At 41.6% G+C, this 26108-nt stretch overlaps 1 protein-coding gene across 1 annotated transcript; it reads right to left on the bottom strand.

Moving 5' to 3' along the window:
- Positions 1–435: 435 nt before the first annotated feature.
- LOC310856815 (uncharacterized protein) lies at positions 436–10816 on the bottom strand. The gene is made up of 3 exons (XM_083762306.1): positions 10691–10816; positions 4886–5011; positions 436–1960 (listed from the first exon to the last, which is right to left on the bottom strand). The coding sequence occupies exons 2-3, from the start codon at positions 4977–4979 to the stop codon at positions 648–650; spliced, it is 1407 nt and encodes a 468-aa protein (XP_083618432.1). The 5' UTR covers positions 4980–5011; positions 10691–10816; the 3' UTR covers positions 436–647.
- Positions 10817–26108: the final 15292 nt, after the last annotated feature.

Here is a 26108-nt window from a genome sequence, read left to right as displayed (position 1 = left end):
GGTGTTGCCTAGCAACCGGCTCAGGGCAAAAAAATATTTTTTAGCTGTGCCGTTTCAGATCCATAAAACGTATTATTATTTGTGACCAAATTTGACTGGGAGACTGCCATTGGATTTTTTTGAATTTTAGTTTTTTCATTTCATATCAAAGCAGGGAATCATAGCTTCAAATTTACATATTGGTTGTTCAGTTTGACCCACCAGTTTTGGAGATATGGCTTATAGAGTAATGTCTTGCAGAAAACAGCGAGTTGAGAAAACAGGCTTGAAAGGTTCACTTCTGTGGTCTCTAACATTACAATAGCTACATGTTTAAGCTTTTTTTTCATATTTACATGTCAATTTCAGCTTTGACACTCATTTCAGAGTGTGCTATTAACTCATTTTGAAAAAAAAAGTTTGGCAGTCTCTCAGTCAAATCTGGTCACATTTTATCATTTATTATGAAATTGTACGTCATATCACTCAAAATCCCCATACATGGGGAAAGCCGAAGCAGAGGTATTGTTACATCACGTGAAATCATCAGTGATGTAGATCCCTGATGTCATAGTAATATAGTGTAAACTTTCTTTTTTTTACCCAATGGTGTGAATGCAATGTTGTCTTAGCAAGTGACCTGAGTTATTTAAACTTCCTCACACCGTTCACAGTGGACATATCATTTTTGTGCTGTGAGAACTGTGGACACCAAGGTGTGAATTCAGATTACTTGATACATTGAACCTCTTGTCACAATGTTTACATTGGAAAGGTTTTTCTCCTGTGTGGACACGCTGGTGTATCTTCAGGTCACCTGACTGACTGAAACTCTTGTTACAATGTTTACATTGGAAAGGTTTTTCTCCACTGTGGACACGAAGGTGTGTCTTCAGGATACCTGACTGACTGAAACTCTTGTTACAATGTTTACAGCGGAAAGGTTTTTCTCCACTGTGGACACGAAGGTGAGTCTTCAGGTGAGTTGACTCAGTGAAACTCTTGTTACAATGTTTACATTGGAAAGGTTTTTCTCCAGTGTGGATACGCTGGTGTTTCGCCAGGGAACCTGACTCACTGAAACTCTTGTCACACAGTTTACAGTGGAAAGGTTTTTCTCCAGTGTGGATACGCTGGTGTTTCTTCAGGTCATTTGACCGAATGAAACTCTTGTTACAATCTTTACATTGGAAAAGTTTTTCTCCAGTGTGGACACGTTGGTGTGTTTTCAGTTCACCTGACACACTGAACCTCTTGTTACAATCTTTACATTGGAAAGGTTTTTCTCCAGTGTGGACATACTGGTGTCTCTTCAGGCCACCGGACTGACTGAAACTCTTTTTACAATGTTTACAGTGGAAAGGTTTTTCTCCAGTGTGGATACACTGGTGTCTCTTCAGGGCACCTGACTGAATGAAACTCTTGTTACAATGTTTGCATTGGAAAGGTTTTTCTCCAGTGTGGATATACTGGTGTCTCTTCAGGCCACCTGACTGACTGAAACTCTTGTTACAATGTTTACATTGGAAAGGTTTTTCTCCAGTGTGGATACGCTGGTGTCGCTTCAGGTGAGATGACTCACTGAAACTCTTGTTACAATGTTGACATTGGAAGGGTTTTTCTCCAGTGTGGACACGCTGGTGCTTCTTCAGTGAACCTGAGACACTGAAACTCTTGTCACGCTGTTCGTCATCATCGTCTTCACTGGTCTCCCAATCCTCACTGTCGTCAGTGATTTCAGTGTCAGATTCAAGTTCAACTTCAGAGCAGTGGAAAGATGTGTCTTTATCATGCACTACTACTAATGTAAACGTTGACCCAACAGGTTCCTCTGGTCTTTGAAGTAGCTCCTCATGTTCCTGTTTAAGCTCCTCCTGTTCCTCTTTAATGTGCGGAGGCTCTGGTTCCTCCGGGAGCAGACTGGGGCTCCTCTCCAGTTCAGTAGAAACCTCCTCTTTACACACAACCGTGTGCAGGATGTCTAGGAGCAGAAACATAACATGATGGTCAACACTGGATTCCTAAAATGTAAATCCATTCTTCTTCCATGTTCCATATACAAAATGAGCTATTACCTACCAAGATAAGATTGACTAAAATGTAACTAACTGCAGGTCATTACCGTTTTAGAAAGAGTTTAGCAAAATACAAAAACAAATCATTTGGAGTGATATAATATATTATTTAAGCCCTTAGTTTGTAGAGAGTGAAGACGCTCTTTTTAATGCTCACAAATATGATTTATAGCAGGCCAGGCAGTAATGTAGAGTCTGTGGGGGCCGGGGGGGCAGGGCCCATGAGGATTGTCGGTGAATTCCTAAAATATTAACACCTCTTGGCCCCACCCAAGTACTCAAATGCTAATCGGGCTAGAAATCCAAACTTGGTGTCTATTTCATGTTTTCTGACCAAGATAGACTCAATGGAATACCTATTTTTATTACTGGGTGTGTCTGGACCCTTATTGTGCATATTTACAAGAGGGTGGCTACCCGGAATAGTGCTTTACCATGATTTCTACCATGATTGTTGACTGTTTTGGCAAACACAAGCAATGTTAATCCATTGGCTAAGATAAATTGCACAGAAGGGACATATATTCTTGAGCTTGCATATTGTCAAAATGGCTGCAAACGTGAAAAAGAAAAGAGACATTACTTTTCATACCTGCATTTGCCATAACATCAAATGTTGTCCACCAGAAATAATATCTATGACCCAATAGAATCACAACCTACAGTATATGGACACACCGGTAATTTTACCAGTTAAGAAGGTCTTCGTCCAGAGAAAGATACAGTTCGCCAACCTTACCTATCTGTAAATAAAAGTACCAGCGAAAAAAACAACTTATTTTTTTCCCCCGCTGCAGGGGGGGGGGGGGCACGGGCCCCCATGAGGATTATGAAAACTATTCGTCTCTTATGAATTATGTTAAATATAGTCAGAAGAACAGATATATTTTTGTAACAAGGAGCCAAATGGACCCGCGGTTAGTAATCGACCGATATGTTTTTTGGCCGATATATCCGATCACCGATTAGTGGACAATCAAGAAGCCGATAGCCGATATTATGAGCCGATTAATTAGTTATTTTTTTTATTTTTTTTACAGTAACATAAATTCCAAATGCATTGGAGAATATTTATCGCTCATAAAAAGGAAGTGAAGAAGCACCAACATCGTTTCAGTAACACTTCCCCCCTCCATCAAATGCAGCTTTTTTTTGCTAAAGTGAAAACATGTACTGTAGCAGCATATATATATTTTTTTCAATATCTATCTATCTATCTATCTATCTATCTATGAATGCACCGTGTGTGTGTGTGTGTGTGTGTTTGTGTAATTGTCCAGAACCGCCCCCAAAAGGCCTCTGCCCGGGCTCTGGACCGGGCCCTGCATGCCCAGTGTCCATATATGGAGCTGGCCTGTTCTGACCTCACAGCACTCCATATTTGGACCTGACACAAGACAGAACTCCACAAGCTGGCTGCATATACTCCCTATTTGGGCATGCCTTAAAAATAACTCCATATATGGGCATAAAATGGAGACAGACAAAATATCTGGGTGGGGCATTCATTTCCAACTTGCATCGTTCCAAGTAGGTCAGTGCCCAATGGGCTGTAGAGGCCCTACGGGCACCGTTCTAGTTTATCAAAATTGGTGATCTACAAGCCCACAGCACATTGCAGCATGACATGTTGAGAGCTTGTAGATCTGCTGCCTAAACTCTCCAAAGCCATATGACCTTGTTTTTATTCCACCACTGAAATTTGCCACTGTCAAGATCACTGGCCACTTTTTTAATGCATGTAGAATTTGTTTTTACCATTCATTTTATAGCAATAAAAGACAATATGTCTCAAAACACTGGCCAACAGTAAAACTATTGGCAACTAAATTAATATGAATTAGAAATTAAGACTGACAATGCTACATGATTGGTTCATTCTTCATTGGCTTGCAGTAGTTATAGCATATAGCCAAAATGCAATAATCATATTAGGCTGGTCAGGATGGGGGGGAAAAGTTGTCCTTCAGTTGGCTGGTGCTCGCTCGCTCGCTCGTGAAAGTGGTTGTTTCACCATGTTTGCGCATTTATGAGAAATATAATAATCGGCCGTTTTATTTCAGATTATTTGTTTTAAGCACCGATACGATATTAATTAAAATCATGAATATCGAAGCCGATTATTTTCAACAAATACATAGCATATAAAACGAAATACAACAAATATATGGGTATTGAAAACCTCAAGGGATGCAACCATGACATATAGGCCTATACCGTGCGACCACTTTCACTTGATATTTACAATGCTAGCACTTTTCACAAACTGATGAAGTATATTATAGTACATTGTGGGATGTATATTGAGATGGCAGGTATGTGACATTGAAAAAGACAAATCAAACATATGGGACACTTTATTGGAACACAAAAAATCGCTACAGCCTAATGAACCAGTGAAATGAGGGTATTTCATAGGGATTGCATTTTTTAACTTTGAAAAACCTTTATAACTGATTTTACCGTGCAGTCGGTTTTCGCAAAACATGGTAATATGGTAGAGGGCTATGCCAAACGGTGAGGACGCAAAGTCCACGACCATTGGCAAAAGGGTGGCACCCAATTAAAAAATGCAAGCTTTGAAGAGGCATAGCTCATGAACGGTTTGACCGTCGGCAATAAAACTTCAATGCGCATCTCGTCATTCCAAACAACTTTAAATAATGCAAGCAGCGATAACAGGCACTTTGAACAGGCATAACTCAGGCATACGTTTTATCACTGCTTGCAGCTATATTTTGCCATTGTTATTATACAGTGAAAATAAGACATTGTTGTGGCAGCCCTACAGAACAGAAAATCTTAAAGAAAGAAGAGCACATGAAACTTACTGAGGTGTGGGTGGTCTTCAGGTTCCTGTTTAATATAAATGCCTTCAGGTTCCTGTTTAATAGAAACGTCCTTGGCTGAGTCTGGAGAGTTCATCTTCACCTGCAGTCTGGACTCCACACACTGCTCTGAAATCAGGTGAATAAGGAAGGACTTTAATAACTGGAGACCTAGTGCTGTTATAGCCCAACTCTCCAACATGTGAATCTGGAGAAAATGAGATTCATGCATTAGGGTAGAAATCACTGGTATAAAGTGAACAAGGTGAAAGTATTATCTATTTTTAATGTTCTGCCTCATTTCAAGCAGCAGGGAGCGTATAGTGCAACAATTTCTGTGAGCGTAAATTGTAACCGTTCACAAGTAAGCATGATGTACCAAGTACCAACAGCCGTAAATAAATGTGAATCCCTAGACTCCTGCAAAGCACTTACGGGCTGCAATTAAAACTGCTAGATTTGAGCATTGGTTTTGGCGTGCGCTCACATCAGCACAGCATTTATGAAGTGATCGTAGATAGCTGATCCTTGCGTAAATTTGGTTGCAGCTTTGATAAATGTGACAGCTGAAATCAATCTCCACGGCCTATAAAATCAAGCCTCGCCCTCGTTTTTGCGACATGAACTGGAATACGACCAAACAACATCTGGAAACCATAGTTATGATTGCAAAGCCAACCAAACTTTCCCCTGCTTTCCCCTGTAGCACCCGTATCGCTGAGGTTAACCACTGGACTAGTTCTAGGTTGTGAAGGAGTGGGGAACAATAACATATTAGACCAGATAGCCTACCACTTACTTTAAATCCAAAGCCGGAAAACATTACTGAATAGTTAGACAGACATGTGACCACTGACCAGATTTGACTGATAAGACATTACTCTATAAGGCAAGCCATATCTCCAAAACCGGTGGGTCAAACTGAACAACCAATGTCAATTTGAAGCTATGATTCCCTGCTTTCACATGACATGAAACAAATTCAAAAATCCAATGGCAGTCCATCAGTCAAATTTGGTCACACACAATACCTACATTGACATTTGACCCAATATAAAACACAAAATCCTGCAGCTATCCTAAGGTAAGTAATTCCACTTTCCCTTTTTATTTCCTTTAAACTTAATTTAGAAATAGATTCATCTAAAACTAAGTTCAGGTATTTTAGTTTCCTATTTTAGTCAGCTATTTTAGACAGGTCTTCAACTCATTTTATTAACTAGTTTGTTCCTATTTTGTGATCTTGTGTTCTAATATCTTGAGTTAACTCTTTCTTTCCCCTTTCTCCACAGGTAAAACCAGATTTTACAGTTAGAGGTAGGTAGCCTATACATTTCCAAAAATATCAAAATAGAATCAACAACTTTAAATCACAATTTGAATCATGAAAATAAAATACAACAAAATGTGTTATACTTGAATCAGGTTATAGTTCAAATCAATTGCTCTGTATCAAAAATTTAGTGTATGTGACACTATACTACTACTACAGTATCACAAATTGAATGTATATGGCACTGTAATTCAGTTCTTGGTTCAGTTCAATCATTATCCAAAAACATCCAAAAATAAATAAAATACGTGTGACACCTTTACTGTCTCTTCTCAGTTTGTGTCTTCAATTCAATGGCACTTGGCACTTTGACTCAGTTCTCAAGGTGTGCCTTAACTCAGTTCAATCCACAAATAAAAGTAGAAAATAATAAATCCAATCAACACTTTTTTTTTTTAAACTTGTTCAGTCAAGCTGTCAAGGAATGGAGTGAGGAGTAACAGAGACAAACAAATACCTGTCCAGCACCATTGACAATTTGGCATCACTTTGCCACATAAACAAAAATAAAATAAATAGTAGCAGCTAGTACTGTCTGTAACATAGTGTCAGTAGTAAATTGTTGCTGTGCTGACATTTCAATAATCTTTTCAATAGTCTTTGTGGACTTTATCCAGGTGATACCACAGATTGCTGGTATTCCTGGTGACGTGTCATTCAGAAGGTTCATTGTTCCGAAATTACTATCCCTATCTCCACGAGTCCACGCTGTATTATGTTACTTCTGGAGATACTGATGTAATGGTTCTCTATTTAGCCTTCCAAAAACACATCCCTTATCCTATCTATCAGAAGTGCAGGTACACTAAACCGCACACGGTTTGTAGACATAGACAAGCTTTGGGAGAAAACCTCTGTTATATGGTCACGCTACACCCATTTACAGGATGTGACACTGTGAGTGCCTTTAATTGCTGGTCGTGGAAAACTCAATGCACTGAGATTGAAGAAGAATTTCAGGAGACAAACAACTTGGCCAGACTTGTTTCAACGTCAGTGTTTGATCAACTGCAGCAGTTCACTTGTAGCTGGAACCTGTCTGGGACCACCTCCAATGACGTGAACCAGATCCGCTATTTTTTGTGCCAGGAGAAGGGAGGCTGATTCCAGTCAACTCCTACCATGTAGAGAATGTCTATTTAGCCATCCGTGCCAATTACCAGCCTTGTAAATGTGCACGTCTATGCAAGCTTCCTAACTGCAGTTGTCTCAGCAATGGGTTGAAATGTACAGACCTCTGCAAACTCCAGAACTGTACAAACCAAGCACCTGATCAAGATTCAATGCCTACAGTTGAACAGGACAGTTCAGATGAGGTGCATATAATATGAACTCATTAACTTTTTAGATCTTTAGGTATTTAGATCTATGAATTCAGAAAGGTCTCCGGAATGATTATCATCTGATTAGCTTGGGGTTACGTTTCGGGTGAATTATAAAGAAATCGCAGGTTGATCCGCCATTTGCTAACTTCCTGTTCCTAATATTTGCCTTAAAATATGGACCCGACTGAAAAGCAAGGGGAGAACAGACGGCAAAATACATTTGGCAGTAAATGAGACGGATGTAATATTTGTGATTATCGTGAAAACTATTGAGCTTGTTGTTTATTTGCTACACATTTTTATTTTATTGTACATACGTATTATTGAGATCAAGGTCAACATAAAAGTCTAGGCCAAGATATGCCAGTTTTGTTAACATGTTGTATCGAAAATGACCTTGACATTGACCTTCACTATGTACCAATTTCTTTCATCAGATACCAGATATAAGGGCTGAAAACAAGTAATCAGCTGCCATTTTGAGATTGCTATCATTTCATGAACTACAGACATGTAGCACACAGAGCTAAACTAATGTTGTATAAAAACGTTATTTATTTTGTATTAAAAAAATAATCGACTTTAGATATTCGCCTGGGACCCAAACTAGTGAAAATAGCCGATCTACAAGCTCACAACGTGGTACGAAGCGACACGTTGTGGGCTTGCGGTGCGGCGGTGGATCAGGGGCGGCGGTGCTCAGGGGTAGAGTGGCTGGATGGTAACCACAAGGTTGCCTGTTCGTAACCGCAAGGTTGCCAGTTCAAACCCGGCTCTCCCAGAGTTAGGGCCGATTCATACTCTTATTTTACTGCTGTAGTGCCGAAATGATTTCGACTCCTCAGAAATTTTCAGTAGCACAATAGAGCCGACTTTAGGACGGTACCCGCCACCCCGAACCTCAAATGATGTCACATTGTAGGCTCTACAGAGCCGAACCGACTTTCATTCGGCTCTAAAATAGGAGTATTAATTGCGCCTTAGTGTCCTTGAGCAAGACACTGAACCCCTAATTGCTCCTTATGTGCCTTGCATGGTTTCCGCCGCCATCGGTGTATGAATGTGTGTGTGAATGGGTGGATTGATGCACAATCTATGTAAAGCGCCTTGGATAAAGGCACTATATAAATGCACCATTTACTGTACCATTTGCCGCTTGTAGATTGGCTATATAATTTTCATATTTCTACTAATTAATGGGATTTCTTTTTTTTTTAAGATTTCTTTTTTTGCGGCTTACGCCTTTTATTGGTTTTTGAAGGGACAGACAGTAGGCTGACAGGAAACGGGAAAGAGCGATGGGGGGATGACATGCAGTAAAGGCCGTGTCGGGCTCGGGAGTCGAACCCGCGGCACAATGCGACTGGATTACCAGTCAGTTGCCCAGACGGTTATGCCACCGCCTGGGCCTGGAATTTCTTAACGACAATATTGAAACAATCTTTGGATTGTGTTATTAATTCATGAATTTGTTTTTTTTGTGGGGGAATGTTTTATAAAAATGTACTTAAAAACAAAACAAAAATAAATGGACCCATAAAAATGTGTCCTCGACCCACAGATGGTCTCATGGATTACCGTGATTACCCGGTAATCAAGTTAGATCTCAATTGCATTGCAACAAGGAAGTTAGGAACAGTATAATGGGATAAGCTGCAAGTCCAACATGGTTCTTGCAGTAAGAAAAACAGACATCATTAACAGTCTCTAGTCTAGTAGACCTGGAAATTAAAAATATATATAAAATACTTGAAAAGTGAATTGGAAATTAGAAATAAAACATACTTTCTAATGTCACCTTATGCATGTGTATCCCCAGCCAAGACCCAGCCCGCAACAGCCCTGCCAATCGGGCTCAGCCCTATTGGCACGACAGGTTGCGTGTTGGTCTGGCGAGTGGGACGCCCGGGTTCAATCCCGCTTCCGTGCAATGCTACGCATGGACTAAAACGACATTGTTTTTATTTTGAAGCCTGTTTATTCATGTACATATCAATGGGTGCACGTGAATTGCATGTGATTGACAAACCTGTTACCTTCCTTCCATATCTGCTCATGCAAAAGAAAATCACACCCATGTGAACTGAGTGGTGCAGCTTTCCCCCCCACTTTCCCTCTCTCTCTCTCTCTCTCTCTCTCTCAAGGATGGTCATGGTCATATGGTCATATGCATTGGATGTTTACAGATTGTGTTCACATGCACTCACATGCAACAGTAGTGTTATACAGCTGTCGCGCTCAAAGCATTGTAAGTTTCTTATAGATACAGTATACAACTGTTTATTTTGTTTGTATTGTTTGAGAATGTTTCATTTGTGCATTATAGTGAAAGTAGTATCTGTTCTCATTGTGTAGGGATTGATGAAACATGTGTTTCATGTGCTGTCTGTGAGCAGCAAAGATTTCATGTAGTGAGTACATTATTAGATTAGACAAGTCATTTATTGCAAATTAATGTACCAAATGTTTACTGTTCTTTGTAAAGTAACTATGTGATTTTGTTTGTTTTCTTTTAATTTGGTTATCACTACAGTTATTTGTGCACCTTAGTTTCGGTTTAGAATTGTCACTGTATTGTGAATGGAATTCTGACCCAAGCGTGTGGTCACTGCATGGTCAAGGACTGTGATCGCTACTGGACTGTAACAAGGAGTATTGTGAACAAAGACAAGCTGCTCTTTTTTGTTTTGTTTTTACCCTTTTTTGTCTGTGATCAATACAACCTTTACATTGGAAACTCTAAAAAATAACTTTTAACTTTTCTCAAATCTGGAGAGCAGTCTGATAATAAACAACCCCAAATGCAGTATTGTGTCCGGTGTCATCCATATCACCAGGTCACATTTGGACTACACGTATATTTACTGAAGTCAGTTCACTTTTGCATTGCCTAAATAATAACACCTTACCAGCGTTCTCTCTCGAGCAGGACAGCAACAATCCAGGTAGCCAAGAGAGCTGTCTCCCTTTGGAGGAGCAAGTTACAATAGTATTACTGCTGCTAGTATTAACTACTGGTTATCACATTTAAAACAAACAATTGGGAGCAGATATGAGAGAAATAGCCTGAGTTGTTCCATCTTAAAAGATGAGTAGGCCTAAATATAAAAGATGATGAAAAACACAAGGTGAATCAGTTCATATTTGTACCTGTAGCTGTGTTTCTTTCAGTGGTTGAGCTGCTAACAAACAAACGTCCTCCTGCTGCTCAACGACCACACTGTTTTCAACCTTTTCTCTGTATATTAAAGTGTCAACAGTCCGCTGGGCGAACTGTGCGAACACACATAGGGTTGTGGACATGCGCACTAGCGCCGCTGGAGCGTGCACGATGCGCGTACCATAAACGGTCACTAGAGGGAGCCATGGTACAGAGTAATACAGTGGGGAGCAGCTATGGAACAGCTATACTGTGATCTCATCAAAGTTAACTTCACTAAGACAACATTACAATGTGAACTTTGTGAACCATTCAAATCAAATTAAAGTTTTTTTTTTTAATGAGCATGCCACATAGCTCTGTTTAACAACATGCTGTACCCTCCAACTGCATATACTTTCCCAGTGTAACTGTTTTTATTATATTTTGACATTTGCTTTGGCAATGGAAACTTGTTTTCTCATGCCAATAACTTTAATATAATTGTTCTACAAGCATGCATGCTGTGATTGTCCGTTGTCACCACAAGATGGACAGCCAGCAATGGAACATCTTTGAATGCAGGCCCCTAGATGTGTCATAAGAGACTAAATTGTGTTGGGAGCGTTCTACCCATTGCTGGCTGTTTGAATACGAAAAAAATAAAAGGCCATTAAAAAGTTGTCATATTACTGCTTATAGCAGCTTTAATGACACTTTTAGCTAGTCCATAAGTCCATAAGTCTATAGAAATTATAAATAAATACATTAGTTTGATTTATTGAGTTTATTCCATTGTGTCTTTTATTAATTTAATTTCATACTACCACATACTAACACTCAATAGGATGTATTTGTCGTTTTAACTCAAACAGACATTCTGTGAGGAGTATCATTAAATTTTTGGACCTATGGTGAATCTCTGGTGTTACAGCGACATCGGTGACCCATCTCCTTGTGCTACTTGGGGTCGCACATAATACAATGGGTGTATTATTTCACTGTGAAGAAAGAAAGGGCACAAACAAACAATGCCAGAAGACCTCCGCTCGTCACGCCTTGTGTAACAATGATGTTCTACGGGAAAATGTAACATTGTTCGTTATAGAATTACATTGTTCAGATTGCTGGTTTTGTAAATGTTGCTTTTAGTTTTTATGGTGGACATCTCTGGAGTCACACGATTTGACGGGGTACAGGTGGCGACGTGACACCTCTCTGTTTAGCAGCCCACTGAAGCAGACGACGTGATAAAAATGCACCAGAAATTTGTTGTTCAAATTGTAAGTAGCATCGGAAGTCTTTTATATGTTTAGATGTATCACTGCATGTCATATACTGTATCATGTCATATACATATACTGCATGTTTCCTAGTATGCTGATACTACTTTTAGTCGGACAAAGTACTCAAATGGTTTACTTAAGCAAAAGTATCAATAATGCAATGTAGAAGTAGGCATATACTCTGTTAGTACCGTTACAAGTAAAAGTCTGCGAAATCAAAAGTACAACAGTAAAAGTACAACAGTTTTGGTATCAACAGAAATACCAAACGTAGAAAACACTAATATTATGCACAGTACTTCCATTTAAAGTTTTCAAAAGTTTTAAAATCATTTGAAAACAGCAGTGAGCTTGTAGATTGGCTATTTTCAAGTGGCCAAAAATGTATAGGCTATAGTATAGGGCTGAAGTATAATGATATCTTTTGTAATAATATTCAAAATTTTGAAAGTAACTAGTAACTAAAGTTGTCAAATAAATGCAGTGGAGTAAAGGTACTGTTGTATATTGACATTAAGACTCTGGATACAATATTACACATATTTAGGTAAATTACACTAGCTCACTGGTCATAGAGAGAGCCATAGTAAAGCATGCACAGCCACACACACATCAGCCCCACAGCTGGATTTCATCAACTCACATACATACTGTATCTTGGAGGGGTACAATTAATCAACAGCACTCCCAACTTACATAAGCTCACGCACACTCATGCACCTCTTGGTACTCGATCATATATGGACATTTTTAAGTTAGTCCCACGCACGCACGCACGCGCACACACATGCACACACACACTGGTTATCTAGCCCTTTGCGTGTCCAACACACATTAATATTTACATTGCTCGTACATAGACACTCATGGTAATTCTCCATATAAGTAGGCTATAGCTGAACAAAGGAACTCGGCCGTAGACGTAGACTTGGACTCAAGAGACTTAGACAAAGGAAAGGAAAGGTACTATGTTTACCCAGGGTAACTGGACTAAGCTCAATAACTTGTTTACAGCCAGGCCCTGCTCATAGAACATTTCATGGTAGGGGTTCAATGCCTTGTCCAAGCGCACTTCAGCGGTGGTAATTTTAACGTGCCGGTCCGGGGATACGAACTAGCGACCTTCCGATATCAAGACCGCTCCGCAAACCGTTCAGCCACCACTGCCCCAAGACTGTAAGAGACTTGGACAGAGATGGACTAACTCATAGACTCAGACTGTAACAATTTACAATTTAGGCATTTAGCAGATCACATATATAAAAAGCATTGCGTAAGCTAAGAACGTAACTGTGGAATATCTATATAATGAAACTATACTTATAAACTATACATATATACTATACTATGCTATACATATGTACTATGAAGTGTGACTACATACAATGCAATTATAGTGCAGTCTACAACATAACATGCTATAAGTCTGTATCAAATGCTATCCAAGTCTACAAAAGTGCTATCTAAGGGGGTAGGGTAAGTGCTATGGGCCATGATGGAGTCTGAAAAGGTGGGTTTTCAGACTACGGCGGAAGATTACAATTTACAATTTACAATTTAGGCATTTAGCAGACGCTCTTAATCCAGAGCGACTTACATTTAAGCAAGAACAAAAGCATGGGAATACATCACATAAAAGTATTTATCATGAAACATGCGTAAGCTAAGAAAGTAACAGTGGAATATCTATATAATGAAACTATACATACACTATACATATAAACTATACATATTTACTACTATGCTATACATATGTACTATGGCGTGCTATGACTAAATACAATACAATTATAGTGCTGTCTACATAACATGCTATAAGTCTGTATCAAATGCTATCTAAGCCAACATAAATGCTATCTAAGGGGTTAGGGTAAGTGCTATGGGCCATGATGGAGTCTGAAAAGGTGGGTTTTCAGGCTACGGCGGAAGATTGGGAGTGATGCTGCAGTTCTGACTGCAATGGGAAGTGCATTCCACAGTTTTGGAGCCAGAAGGGAGAAGAGTTTGGGACGTGTGGAGCGTTGTCCCGGCGTTTTTAGTGAGGGTACTTCCAGCTTCCCTGCGTTGGCTGATCTGAGTGCGCGGGTGGGTTTGTAGGGTTCAATCATACTTGTAAGATATGGGGGAGCCATACCTTTGGTTGCTTTGAATGCCAGCATCAGAGTTTTGTATTCTGTGCGGGCGGCGACCGGGAGCCAGTGGAGGGAGCGGAGCAGGGGGGAGACATGTGAGAATTTTGGCTGGTTGAAGACCAAGCGAGCTGCTGCATTTTGGATCAGCTGGAGAGGCTTAAGTGCACATGCTGGTAGGCCAGTAAGGAGGGAGTTACAATAGTCGAGTTTTGACAAGACTGTTGTCTGGATTAGGAGCTGGGCTGATTCCTGGGTGAGGAATGGTCTAATTCGTCGTATGTTATAGAGTGTGAACCTACAGGATCGAGTGACAGCTGTGATGTGAGCTTTGAACGAGAGCTGACTGTCCAGGAACACCAAGATTCCTGGCTGTTGGGACAGACGTTACCAGGGCGTTGTCTACGGAAATAGTTAGCTCCCGCATAGGGCAGGACTTAGCTGGGAAGAAGAGAAGCTCAGTCTTGTCAGATTGGGAGTGATGCTGCAGTTCTGACTGCAACGGGAAGTGCATTCCACAGTTTTGGAGCCAGAAGGGAGAAGAGTTTGGGAAATGTGGAGCAGTAACAGAGATAGACTCAGCCTCGGACGGGAGATGTACAGCAACTGAACTCGCGGACTAGCAGCGGACTCAGATGGCCTGTCACCTCGCACCGGACAGCCAAATTGACTTGTAACCTTTTCTAATAAACCATGGTTACTGAAGAGACGTTACGACTTGATTCTCCCTGTTTCTCATTCTGCAATATCGCATCAAGATCCTACAGTACAATATTTGGAGTAGAAGTAAAAGTATAATATACACACACTGCCATACTGGGGGCAGTATCAAACTATATAGTATGAAAATAGAAGATCTACAAGCGCACAAAGCATGTATTTTTGCACGTGCTGTGAGCTTGCAGATCAGCTTTGGTCCATTTGGTTCCATTTGTAACACTTGCAGAGTTACAGACCTGTTATGGTCATTCAGGGCTATCTCTTCATGTGTATTATTGTCCACTCACACCTATAGGCCATATCATGGCGATAACTAACTACATTTTAGAAGCCATGGTTTCTGTATTTACCCTATTGGCCGGAATATAAGACTACGTTTTCTTCCAATGGAAATATCCTGTGGGTTTGGAAGTTCCAGACCCACAGGAACGCACCCAGGGTGCCGGCCCAGTTCCGGCGAGCCGCCCGCGTCCGAAATGGTAGAGAAATGACAGTTACCAGTGGAACATCCAGACCACAGACCAAATCACTGAATCAGCCGTTTGGCAAAAATAAATTGCCTGCCGGCGGATTTCGGTCTGGAGAGGCTCAATTGTACGCCCATTTCCTACACCAGAGAATGTGGGCGGCCAATCGGGACGCGGTATGCAATATGGGCAGGCTTTGGTACAGTGACTTTCAATGCTTGAGACCTTTGACTGACAGTAGCTCTGACCAATTGCGTCAAAGAGAAAATGTTTCCCTGGAAATGAAATCCAAGCTGAGCCTCACCAGACTAATATCCCGCGGTCCGTGCGATATTAGTCTGGTTTATTAACCAGGCTACCAGCCAGCCACCCAGCCACACACATAGCTCCGTAAGGGAGTGGTTGCACCACTCAAAAACAGGGAATAATTTCATTCGGAACAGGTCATTACATTACAATCAGTTACACTGCTAGAGAGTATATGAAGAGTGGAGGGCATACAGCTAAATACTGAGTAGGTTCAATGTGACATTTAAGCAAGCTAGGTGATCTAAGAATGGCTTCCAGGGTAAGAAAAGCAACGTACATCCTCCATTGGTGCTGAGCCAAAACTGTAGAAACAAACAGTGAACAATGAAAAGAAAAGCAAGGGCTCGCAACTCACTTTATGATGCTCCAAACTTTATTTAGCGACAGGCAGGCAAAGAAATACGATGTTTCGACCTTACAGGTTTTGTCAAGTATAGACGAGATAGCTTATATACATTGTGTGAACAAAAGGCTATTAGCCCCATCTGGTGACCTGGGGTGACACCAATAAATACATGTTAACAAGATTGAATAGAATACATAGAACATGATTGATATCTCATTTCTGATTGTATACTCATGATTCTGATTAAATACATGATTTGCATGATTAGAGGCAATGCCAAAGATTATTTACAACATGATTTGACGATTATAAGAATAGAGAAAAGTAGAATCATCATAAAGTGAGTTGAGAGCCCCTGCTTTTCTTTTCGATCTAAGGATGTAAGTTCAGTTAATCAAGTCTTGAAGTGAGGTACATCTGATTTTCAGAGTCTTAGAATCTCTTATTTTATTTTTTTTGCAATTATTATTTGTCACAGTATTTGAGAAGAACCAAAAAGCCATGGTTTCTATTCAGTCATTTAGAAGCCATGGCGTCTAAATAATCAGTCATCGCCGTGAACAATGAGCTGCATTGTTTCAGCATCCACAGCAGAGGCATGTTGTCTGGGTTTCGGAAAACAAGATGCCAGCAAAAAGAAAACACACACACAAGCTATTCTTAAGAATACCCTGTAGGCCTATAGCCTGTGTGTGTTCTTTTTTTAGCTGCTCTTATTGAAGAATAACCTAGGCTATAATGCATGGCAGGCAAGCAGGCAGGCAAGGCAGGCAAGGCAGGCAGACAGGCAGACAGACAGACAGACAGACAGACAGACAGACAGATCCGTTTGGAACCTCACTTTACGCTTTTAGCTCTGAGATGAGGTTCTGTGTCAGGATATCCCTGCATCGGTAGAGAGGGGGTTGAGCCGTCCAAAAACATTGGTGAAAACCCTTTTTGCAGTATCGTTTCCAAAAAGGTATTTCTGGCTATAGCTACAGATGATAAACTTTGGAAAGGCATGTGACAATTTTAGACAGTGGTGAAACAAGCACTTATACAAAGCTCATGAAGTCAGTAGCCTACCATGTTTTACCCAATGTAATCTTACGCATGCGGATGGGGGTTGACTGGCCACAGGCTGACTAAATATGCAATTTAAGCGGTTGTTTCACCCCTGTCTAAAAATGTTACGTCACTGTTTTTGGACGACTCAACCCCCGTTCTACCGATGCAGGGATATCCTGACACGGAACCTTTTCTCGGAGCTAAGAGCATAGAGAGAGGTTCCAAATCGAGCTAACAGGCGGGCGGGCAGGCAGGCTAATATGAAAGCTTTGTGTGAAGGGATGGTACTAAGTGATACAACAAGGGAACATTGTCTGACAGATGACGACTTATTCATGCTGAACTCCGGCTTGTTTTTGTTCCAATAACTCTCTCTCTCTCTCTCTCTCTCTCTCTCTCTCTCTCTCTCTCTCTCTCTCTCTCTCTCTCTCTCTCTCTCTCTCCAGACCATGCTTCCGTGGGTGTTGGTGTGTGCCGCTGGTGCTCGTTTTGGTATGTCTAGGCTGTAAGTAGTAATAATGATGTGTGTCAAAGGTCACCACGATTGATCAGGTCACCACGATTGATCAGGATTCAATTTATCCCCTGAGCAAGTAGGCGGGCTCTACGATTACAAAAAAAAAATACTTGTCTGAGGGTCGCACTTATACGTACATCACATTCCGTGCTCAGCCAATCAAATCATCACAACAACAAAAGTCATTCCTGCCAATCACTTTTGGCATCTTCACTTTATCACATAACCCTAGAGTACTGTTCTGGACAATTGAATCCGCAATGGGCCCTCCTCCAAGTCAGCCCTTAGAAGCTTCCCCAGAAATGGTCAACAAATTTGTCTCCCACTTTGTGGAAAACATAGAGGGCATCAGGCTGAATATCTCCTCTGCACCCACAGTCTCCCCGGATTGTCCCCTATTAATGACCACAGCACAGAGACAGCACTTTTAAAGATCACCAATGATTTACTGCTCACTGCAGACTCCGGTAACTGCTCCTTAGCTCTGCGTTTGACACTGTTGATCACTCCATTTTAATTGATCGCCTAGAAACTTGGGTTGGCATTGAGAGCGTAGCCCTGAATTTATTCCGCTCCTATCTAACGGACAGATCATTCTCAGTGGTGATCGGAGAAGCCTCTTCCTCTCCAGTCCCCCTCACCTGTGGTGTACCACAGGGATCGATACTTGGCCCCCTCCTTTTTTCTATTTACATGCTCCCCCTTATAATCCATAACCATAATATTCAGTTCCATTGCTATGCAGATGACACGCAACTTTACATTCCTCTACAACCCGGTGCCACAGGTAATCTGTCCAGTCTCCTATCGTGCCTTTCAGATATTAAAAACTGGATGTCAAATAACTTTTTACAACTGAACGAAACCAAATCAGAAATAATAATCTTCGGCCCCCCTAACTCCACTCAGCCATTCATCTCAGAACTCGGTAGCCTATCCTCTAATGTAAAAGAGGTCACCCGTAACCTGGGTGTGCATTTTGACTCACTTGGCCTCACTTTTAACCCCAAGTAACACGAGTAGTGCAAACCTGCTACTTTCAACTGAGGAACATAGCCAGGATCAATGTAGTGGAGAAAAAGTACACTATTTGCCTCTGAAATGTAGTTGAGTAGAAGTAAAAGTACAGAAAATGTGACATACTCAAGTACCTCAAAATTGTAACAGGAGAGGACGCTGGCGTCTCGCTTGTCTTTCCGAACCAGTGTTGATTTTGACAGCTAATTTTGATTTTAGTTTTAGTCATAGTCTCTTGAATAGTTTTAATTTAGTTTCAGTCACATTTTAGTCACATGGAATGTTTTAGTCTTAGTCTAGTTTTAGTCGACTAAATATACGACTTCAGTTGACTAAATCTACAGGTGATTTAGTCGACTAAAATGTATTTTGGCGGTCCTTGATGTCGTCGTAATGGCTGATTGGTTCTCTTGTCCACTAGTCCCTTCCTAACATTTTAGTCTAGTTTTTATTTATGGACGAAATTGTTGGTATATTTAGTCTTAGTTTTAGTCATGGTAGCTTAGTTTTTAGTTTTACTTTAGTTTCCATTTAGTTTTCGTCAGGTAGTGGATGTTTTGGATGGATTTTAGTGGATTTTTTGTCATAGTATTTGTCGACAAAATCAACACTGTTCCAAACCTTAGCTTAGTTTTATGCTCTTCAGAGACTCGTTTGTTTTAAGTGTTTTTACTTGTTTTTAACTTGTTACATGACCTGTTTTATTGCTTTTAATTCTTATCTATGTCTTTTCCTAAAAAAGGTTGTCATTTTCTTATGTTCCCTCCCCTGGCCCCCACACATGTAAAGCGTCTTTGAGTACTCATGAAAAGTGCTATATAAATCCCAGATATAATAATAATAATTATTATTAGTATTATTAGTATTATTACATTTCCCAGACTGCACCAGGGCACTGATCTACTGATCTATAAACTCAATTTCCCAGACTGCACCAGGACACTGATCTACGGCGACACAGCAAGCTTTGCAGTGACGGAGCGACCCGCCATGCTGATGTTCTACGCCTTCGCCAACCCCGCCCGTGGGGCGGAGCTAAGCGTCACCGCGTCCTCCTCTCGGGGCGGCAGGGCGTCGCCGGCGGACGGCTGGCTGGTGGAGGAAGGACGGGGCCCCTTCTATGCAGACAGTGCTGCCGTGTGGTACGTGGTCGAGAAGGCCGGCGTCACCCGGAAAGACGCAGGCGTCTATTCGCTGAGGAGAAGCGACGGAACACAGGTCCACAGGACACGCCTCTGTGTGCAAGGTACAGACAATTTACAATTTAGGCATTTAGCACACGCTCTTAATCCGGACCGATTTTAGTAAGCAAGAACAACACATGATAATGCATCAAATACATAGAAATAGTCATCAAGGATCAAGCTGAGAACCTACCATCCATCTAACAGTAGAATATCTGTACAATTAAACTATGCGTATACACTACAGAGTGCTATGTCTACATAAAATGCTATCTAAGTTACATAATTTAGCCTGTAAGGTCATCGAGGTTAGGACAAATGCTACGGCAAGGGCTGCAGGCTAAGATGGAGTTTGAAGAGGTGGGTTTCCAGACGACAGCGGAAGATTGGGAGTCAGGCAGAAGGCAGAAGAGTTTGGGACTATAAATGGATGAAAATGTTCATCCCCAAGTTAACACATTATGTCTGTTTTTACTAACCACCGTTTCAGTGGTTAATTACCATATCCACCTAAAACTGGAGTATGAAATAGCCTAATAGATCATTAACCCAGCTCTGTGTTCAAGGTACTCACAGCACTGATGAGTCTAGGCCGGTGGTTTTTGGCTCAAGTCAGGTCCCTGGCTGTAATTTACCTTTTCATCCATTTATAGTATACTTTATATATACCAATCTTTCAACCTATTTCATATCAAGGTCTATTGTTTATTCAGCATTTAAGCCATGGACTACCATTTGATGAGATTTAGCCTCTTGGACCCAAAACTAAATAATATGTTGTAAGATTTTGTCCTGCATTGATGTAGTAGCCTACCATTAGGAGAGAGACGTACATCAAAATAAGAATTATTTTACATGCTCTAATTGTGCAGACTTAGGTCACATTCCCACCTAATACTTTGGTAGACTCGATGCGAATGGGTGGAGAAGTTGGGATTCTTGCAAAATTATACTCATAGTCATAACGTGTAACATAACATGTGTGACTGGACCCCCCCCCTCTCTCTCACACTATACGCACGCAGCCATGCACTGTTCTTTTGGTCATGGAGGCACAGCGCTGAGCGCACTGATATAACAGACAGCAGCGCAAAATGTTTACAAGTTTATCGAGATGAAAGTCCCTACTCCCCAGTCCCCACACAGTGACACCACTCTGTTTGTATGTGTTTCCTTAAGCAATTGATTAATGTACTCGTCCTCATTTCGATCAGGGCTTCAGTCACAACATTCAACCACGTAAAATATGCCTTCTCCATCTCCAACTGTGTTTAGCTCCTCACCCGCCACATTGTTTGCTTAATTTCCCTTATTTGCTGTGGATTGCATTGCACCGAATCTAAATCAAGTGCGATTGGAAGCGAAGCGAAACCCCCATTTTTGGTCGAAGTACAATGCGGTTATTTGATGCGCATTAGGATTCGAATGAGCCTTCACACCTGCCAAATGAAGCGCAGTTTCTGACAATGTGCAGCAGGATTCGTTTTAATCGCAGTACAGTGTTCTGGTGTGAATGTCACCTTATTCTCAAATAAGTAGCCTAATGCATGTGTTTAACAATAATGTGTGTAAAATGAAACCAAATGGACAGGAGTTAAAGATCATCATCATCATTTTTCGACTGCGGTCGAGATTGTGGATTTCACAATATCACGCCAGTCCTTCAAAGATTTAATAAGGCTCCATTTGCTTAACAACTCCATCGTTTAGCTGGGGATCCCGGTCCTGGCTGAACACCACAGCCTTATACTATAAATGTTATAGAACCTTACATGTATGTCATATATGTACATAATGTAAATCTTTCCCCCCAAAGATACAGTCCAAAGTGAAAATTTTGAAGTTGTAAGCATATCGATTAGCGCTATAAAAGCTATACAAATAATCATGACATTGTAATTCTCATTAGGGTTAAGGGTTCACATTTTCTTTTTAATGTAATCCATTTTTCTTTCACCTAGTGTAAATTGTCTAATGTAATCCTGGGCGCTACATTCCCTCTGCCAACCTGGGGAGAACCCTGAACTGAGCTCATGCTACCTTACCTTCAGTGCATGAGGAGTCCAACACAAGGAGAAAATTCAAACGTGTTTATAATCCGTTCTGATTCTTTTCATTGGTCAATAAGGGAAGGCGGAGTCCAGGACGGTCAACGCCAGTCAGGATGTGGTCATAACCTTCGATCACAGCGTGGATCATTTCCGCCTGACCTTCCAGCCCAGGGACCAGCCCAGGGACCGTCTGGAGGGCAGTGTCGTCATAGATCTGGTGAGATCAGGCTGCTCGGTGCCCTCAGGCCGCCGATCCGTGGGCAGCGTAGCGCCGATGGGGCTCACCCTGACGGACGTGCAGAGCGCCGACTCGGGGACATACCGTGCCTATGACCGCCACGGGAACCTCTTCCTCACGCTAGAGCTGACCGTTGACCGCCGAGTGGCACCACCGGGTAAGGATAATAATAGCAATAATATTAAACTTTACTTATAGAGCCTATTTTTATTGACACGAGTGCAGCGCAATGTGCTTTGCTAAACAAATAACGTACAAGAAAGCTAAACACATCAATCAACAGAATCTAAACAAAGAGAAAAGCTAAAAACATCAAGCAATATCAAAATACCGGTGGTTCTCAAACTTCTTTATTTCAAGGACCACCATAACTGTAGGAGCCATTATGATAGTGGTGTATTATTTCTGTGGTTGGCAATATTGTTTTTGAACACTTGGTGGTGGGCTTTAGATTTGACAGCACTGGGTGTGTATTTAGAGGGCACACAGGTGCTCACACCGTTCCTACCAGCACTCCGCGAAAGACAGAAAGAACAATTCAATACAACTGGTATGTTTATAATTTCAACTGCTCACTTCTGTTTCAATAAATAACACTCAAACTGGATCAAAGACTGGGCATCTATCTATCTGTACCTGTTTTCTGTGTACTGCAAATAGGATCACTCCCACCATGCCTGTGACAGTAACGTGCCAAAACTGAGACAAAGGAAAGTGATGGATGGCCGTTACAATAACTCTAAAATTGTATAAATGGACCAAATGGAGCGGGTCCATCTGGTAGTGTTGCCAGTGCCACCCGTTCCGTAAACGACCGTAATGAAGGGACGCACTTTGTTCCATAATTTAAAGTTGGAGAATAAATATGAGTGACGGGGCAATTTATTTGAGACACTGATGCAATTCTGCTGTCCTCCTCCTCCCACTCTGCTCTCGCTCTCATTGCTCTGATTGCTTTGTAACTGCCTGCAGTCAGTGCCTGTGTAGACTGGAACTCACCTATGCTTTTTATGGCATAGGCAGCTCCCGGCAGGATCCACCAGGAGAAACTATGCACAGCTGCTGGACATGAGACTAATTAATTTGAGTGACAGAGAGAGAGGAGTGTGTGTGTACATTTAACAACATTTAACAAAGGTGCAGATGATCAGAAAGAGAGTGAGCAACGACACGTTTATATATATATATATGTATGTATGTATGTACCTTTATTGAGAAAGGATATCCCCTTGAGATGCATCATCTCGTTTTCGAGGGGTCCAGCAACATACAGCAAATACAGAGCAATACATTAGACAGAAACGTATAACAAGTACATCCATGCATACAGTACATTACAAAAAAAAAAGCTCTCCCAAGCTGGCCGCTCCAACCACACCTAATCACCCAGAGAATAAGGGACTTAATGCATCATGGTACTCATATAGAGGACATAAGACAAAATCTAAATCAGAAACAAACTGTTACATATACTGTGTGCACATGCAGTAAAATGCTTTAACGAGATGAGTTACATTACAAACGTGCACATGCATAGATGTCAACTTTACAGTGTATTCACAGGTTTGTATGAAATAAACAAACTGAGGCATATCAGAAGCAAGAGCAGGGTATTTGAAGATAAGTGAGTATAGATACTTTAAAGATATTGAAGGAGTTGATTTGCACGCACACACGCACGCTCACACGCACACACACACCTTAAATGAGTTGACGAGAGTGTCCCGATCCAGGGCGTCCCAGCTAGGCTCTCAGGACCCAGTCGACCAGGATGCGGCGAGAAGAGGCTCTCAGGTTCCCTGACTTGGTGTATCTGCCATCCAGTTGTCGTAGGTGTCACAGAGGTGTGCTTTGAAGGGGCCATAGAGTAGCGCAAACATCGCTCACTCTCTGCTGATTTATGATCGCCTGCACCTTTGTTAAATTGACACACACACGCACACATGTCGCGCAGCTGCACATAGTTTATCCCGGTGGATCCTGCCGGGAGCTGCCTATGCCATAAAAAGCATAGCTGAGTTCCAGGCTACTTCAAACCAGGCTACGGACACACATTTAATGGCATTTCTATCTCTGAGGCCCCCAATTTATATTGTAAAAGCAATGTTAATTTGGGTCCATTTGTTTCCATTTGTACACTCAGAGTTAGGCCTAAGGGTCCATTTGGTTACAAACTATCATTTAGCTGGGGACCCCCTGGAACTCCCTCAAGGACCCCTGGTGGTCCCAGGACCCCAGTTTGGGAACCAATGCTCTACGGAAAGGTTGAGAACCCCATGCTTTACAAAACTGCCATTTGTCATGAGTCTTCATGTGTTTCACTCTCCTCTCAGACGCAGAGTCCCTGGTGTTCTTCGGGAAGCGTGTGTTCGCCGTGTCCTCGGCCGTCCTGCTGGTTTGTTTTCTGCGCCAGTGCTGTTGTTCCTGCAACGATTCCAAAAGACCGGCGGAGGAACCACGTCCGCTTTACGACTGCGCTGGAGACGAGGTATACACACTTTTTACTTCTGTGTCAAAACATCAACCTGTGAGTCGCTCTTAACAGAATAGCGTCCCTTCTTAAACAAAACACTCTTCTTTCACAGGTAGGCTAAGTGGGGGCTTCTAGTCAACTTAAAGTCATTTGGGGGTTCACACAAACGGAGGGGTCCTGTCTTCTTTCACAGGCTTAAGGTGGAACGGAACTTAAACATCCTTTCTTCGATTAACATCAACAGAGGGGGACACGGAGCTCACAAGGTGAATTTCTTCAACCATCTGGGAGTGTCTCTTCTTTAAACGAAATGTGTGATAATAAGAGAGCGTTTTCCTTACGACCTTAAGGTGCAGTGGACTGCCAGGAGGTACGAGGTTCCCTTCTCCTCCTCGTCTCGAACCCAGCCATAGCTGGGGACACACTTGTAAAGATTTGGCTTGTGGCGACTAGTTTTTGAATTTTGGTGTGGTGTTGGGTATGGGTATAATGATTTCAAAAAGCTGTGCAAACGTATTGGGAGTGCCCCCTAGTGGTCTGTTTACACAGACTCAAATATTAGACACTTATAGCTATGGTTGAAAACCAACATTATTGATAGAAGAGATTTTTCTGTTACTGATTATGTTACTATTGGGTGTGCTAAATAACATACTAAAATCTTAGGAAAAACGAAAAGCCAGAAAGGCATCGTTTTCAAGTTGGCGTCCACGGTGGCTAAAATGAGCTAAAATGCCTATAAACTGGGAATTAACATGTAAAAAATCATAACAATGATGCACTTGGTAACTGCTTTTTTAATTTTGGCATGGTGTTAGGTATGGTCATAAGGTTTCAAAAACCATTGCAAACTAATTTTGCTCGCCCCCTAGTGGTCAGTTTGCAATGAAACCATAGGCATTTTAAGCTCCCGGCAGCTCCATCGTGGACGCCAACGTGCAAACGATGCCTTTCTAGATGTTTGTTTTCCGTAAGAATTTAGTATGTTATTTAGCACACCCAATAGTAATAGAATCTCTTTCATCAATTGTTTTGGTTTACAATTATAGCTATACGTATCTAATATTTGAGTCTGTGCAAACAGCCCACTAGGGGGCGCACCCAACTCGTTTGCACAGCTTTTTGAAAACCGTATACCCATACCTAACACCACACCAAAATAAAAAAACTAGTCAACAAGAGCCAATTTGTGGTGATTTCTTACGAGTTTGCCCCCAGCTACCAGGTGGGTTTACAGGTACTGTAAGTGCAGCGTTTCCACTCGTCACCGGTTATGGGGAGCACACGTGTGCTTTCAGCCCCACTCCTAAAAGCCTGATAGGACTGAGTACAAGGCACGAATGAGTTGCGGTACAAACAATCAAGCAGTGCGTTTTACTAACAGCGGGGAATCAATATAGAGAGCCAATATGTAGACACGCTGCCCTGCTGTCTTGGGTGAACCAGCCAGTGTCACAGCTAAGTTCGATTGTCCTTTATATAGGGTGCGGCTGACAGGTCACGGCTGTCGCTGATCACTAATGTGGGCGGCGACCGTATTAGGCGCAGCTGGCGCAGGACCGTTGACCTATAGGGGTAATAGATGGCCTCTAGTCCATGGGCGGACCTAGCCGTCTTCCGCGTCGGCGAGGCTACTACAAAT

This window comes from Protomyctophum parallelum, assembly GCF_964188405.1.
Source record: "Protomyctophum parallelum genome assembly, chromosome: 3".
In the NCBI taxonomy this organism is placed as follows: Eukaryota; Metazoa; Chordata; class Actinopteri; order Myctophiformes; family Myctophidae; genus Protomyctophum; species Protomyctophum parallelum.
Note: the sequence above shows the minus strand (reverse complement) of the source record. Positions and strands in the feature narration are given on the sequence as shown.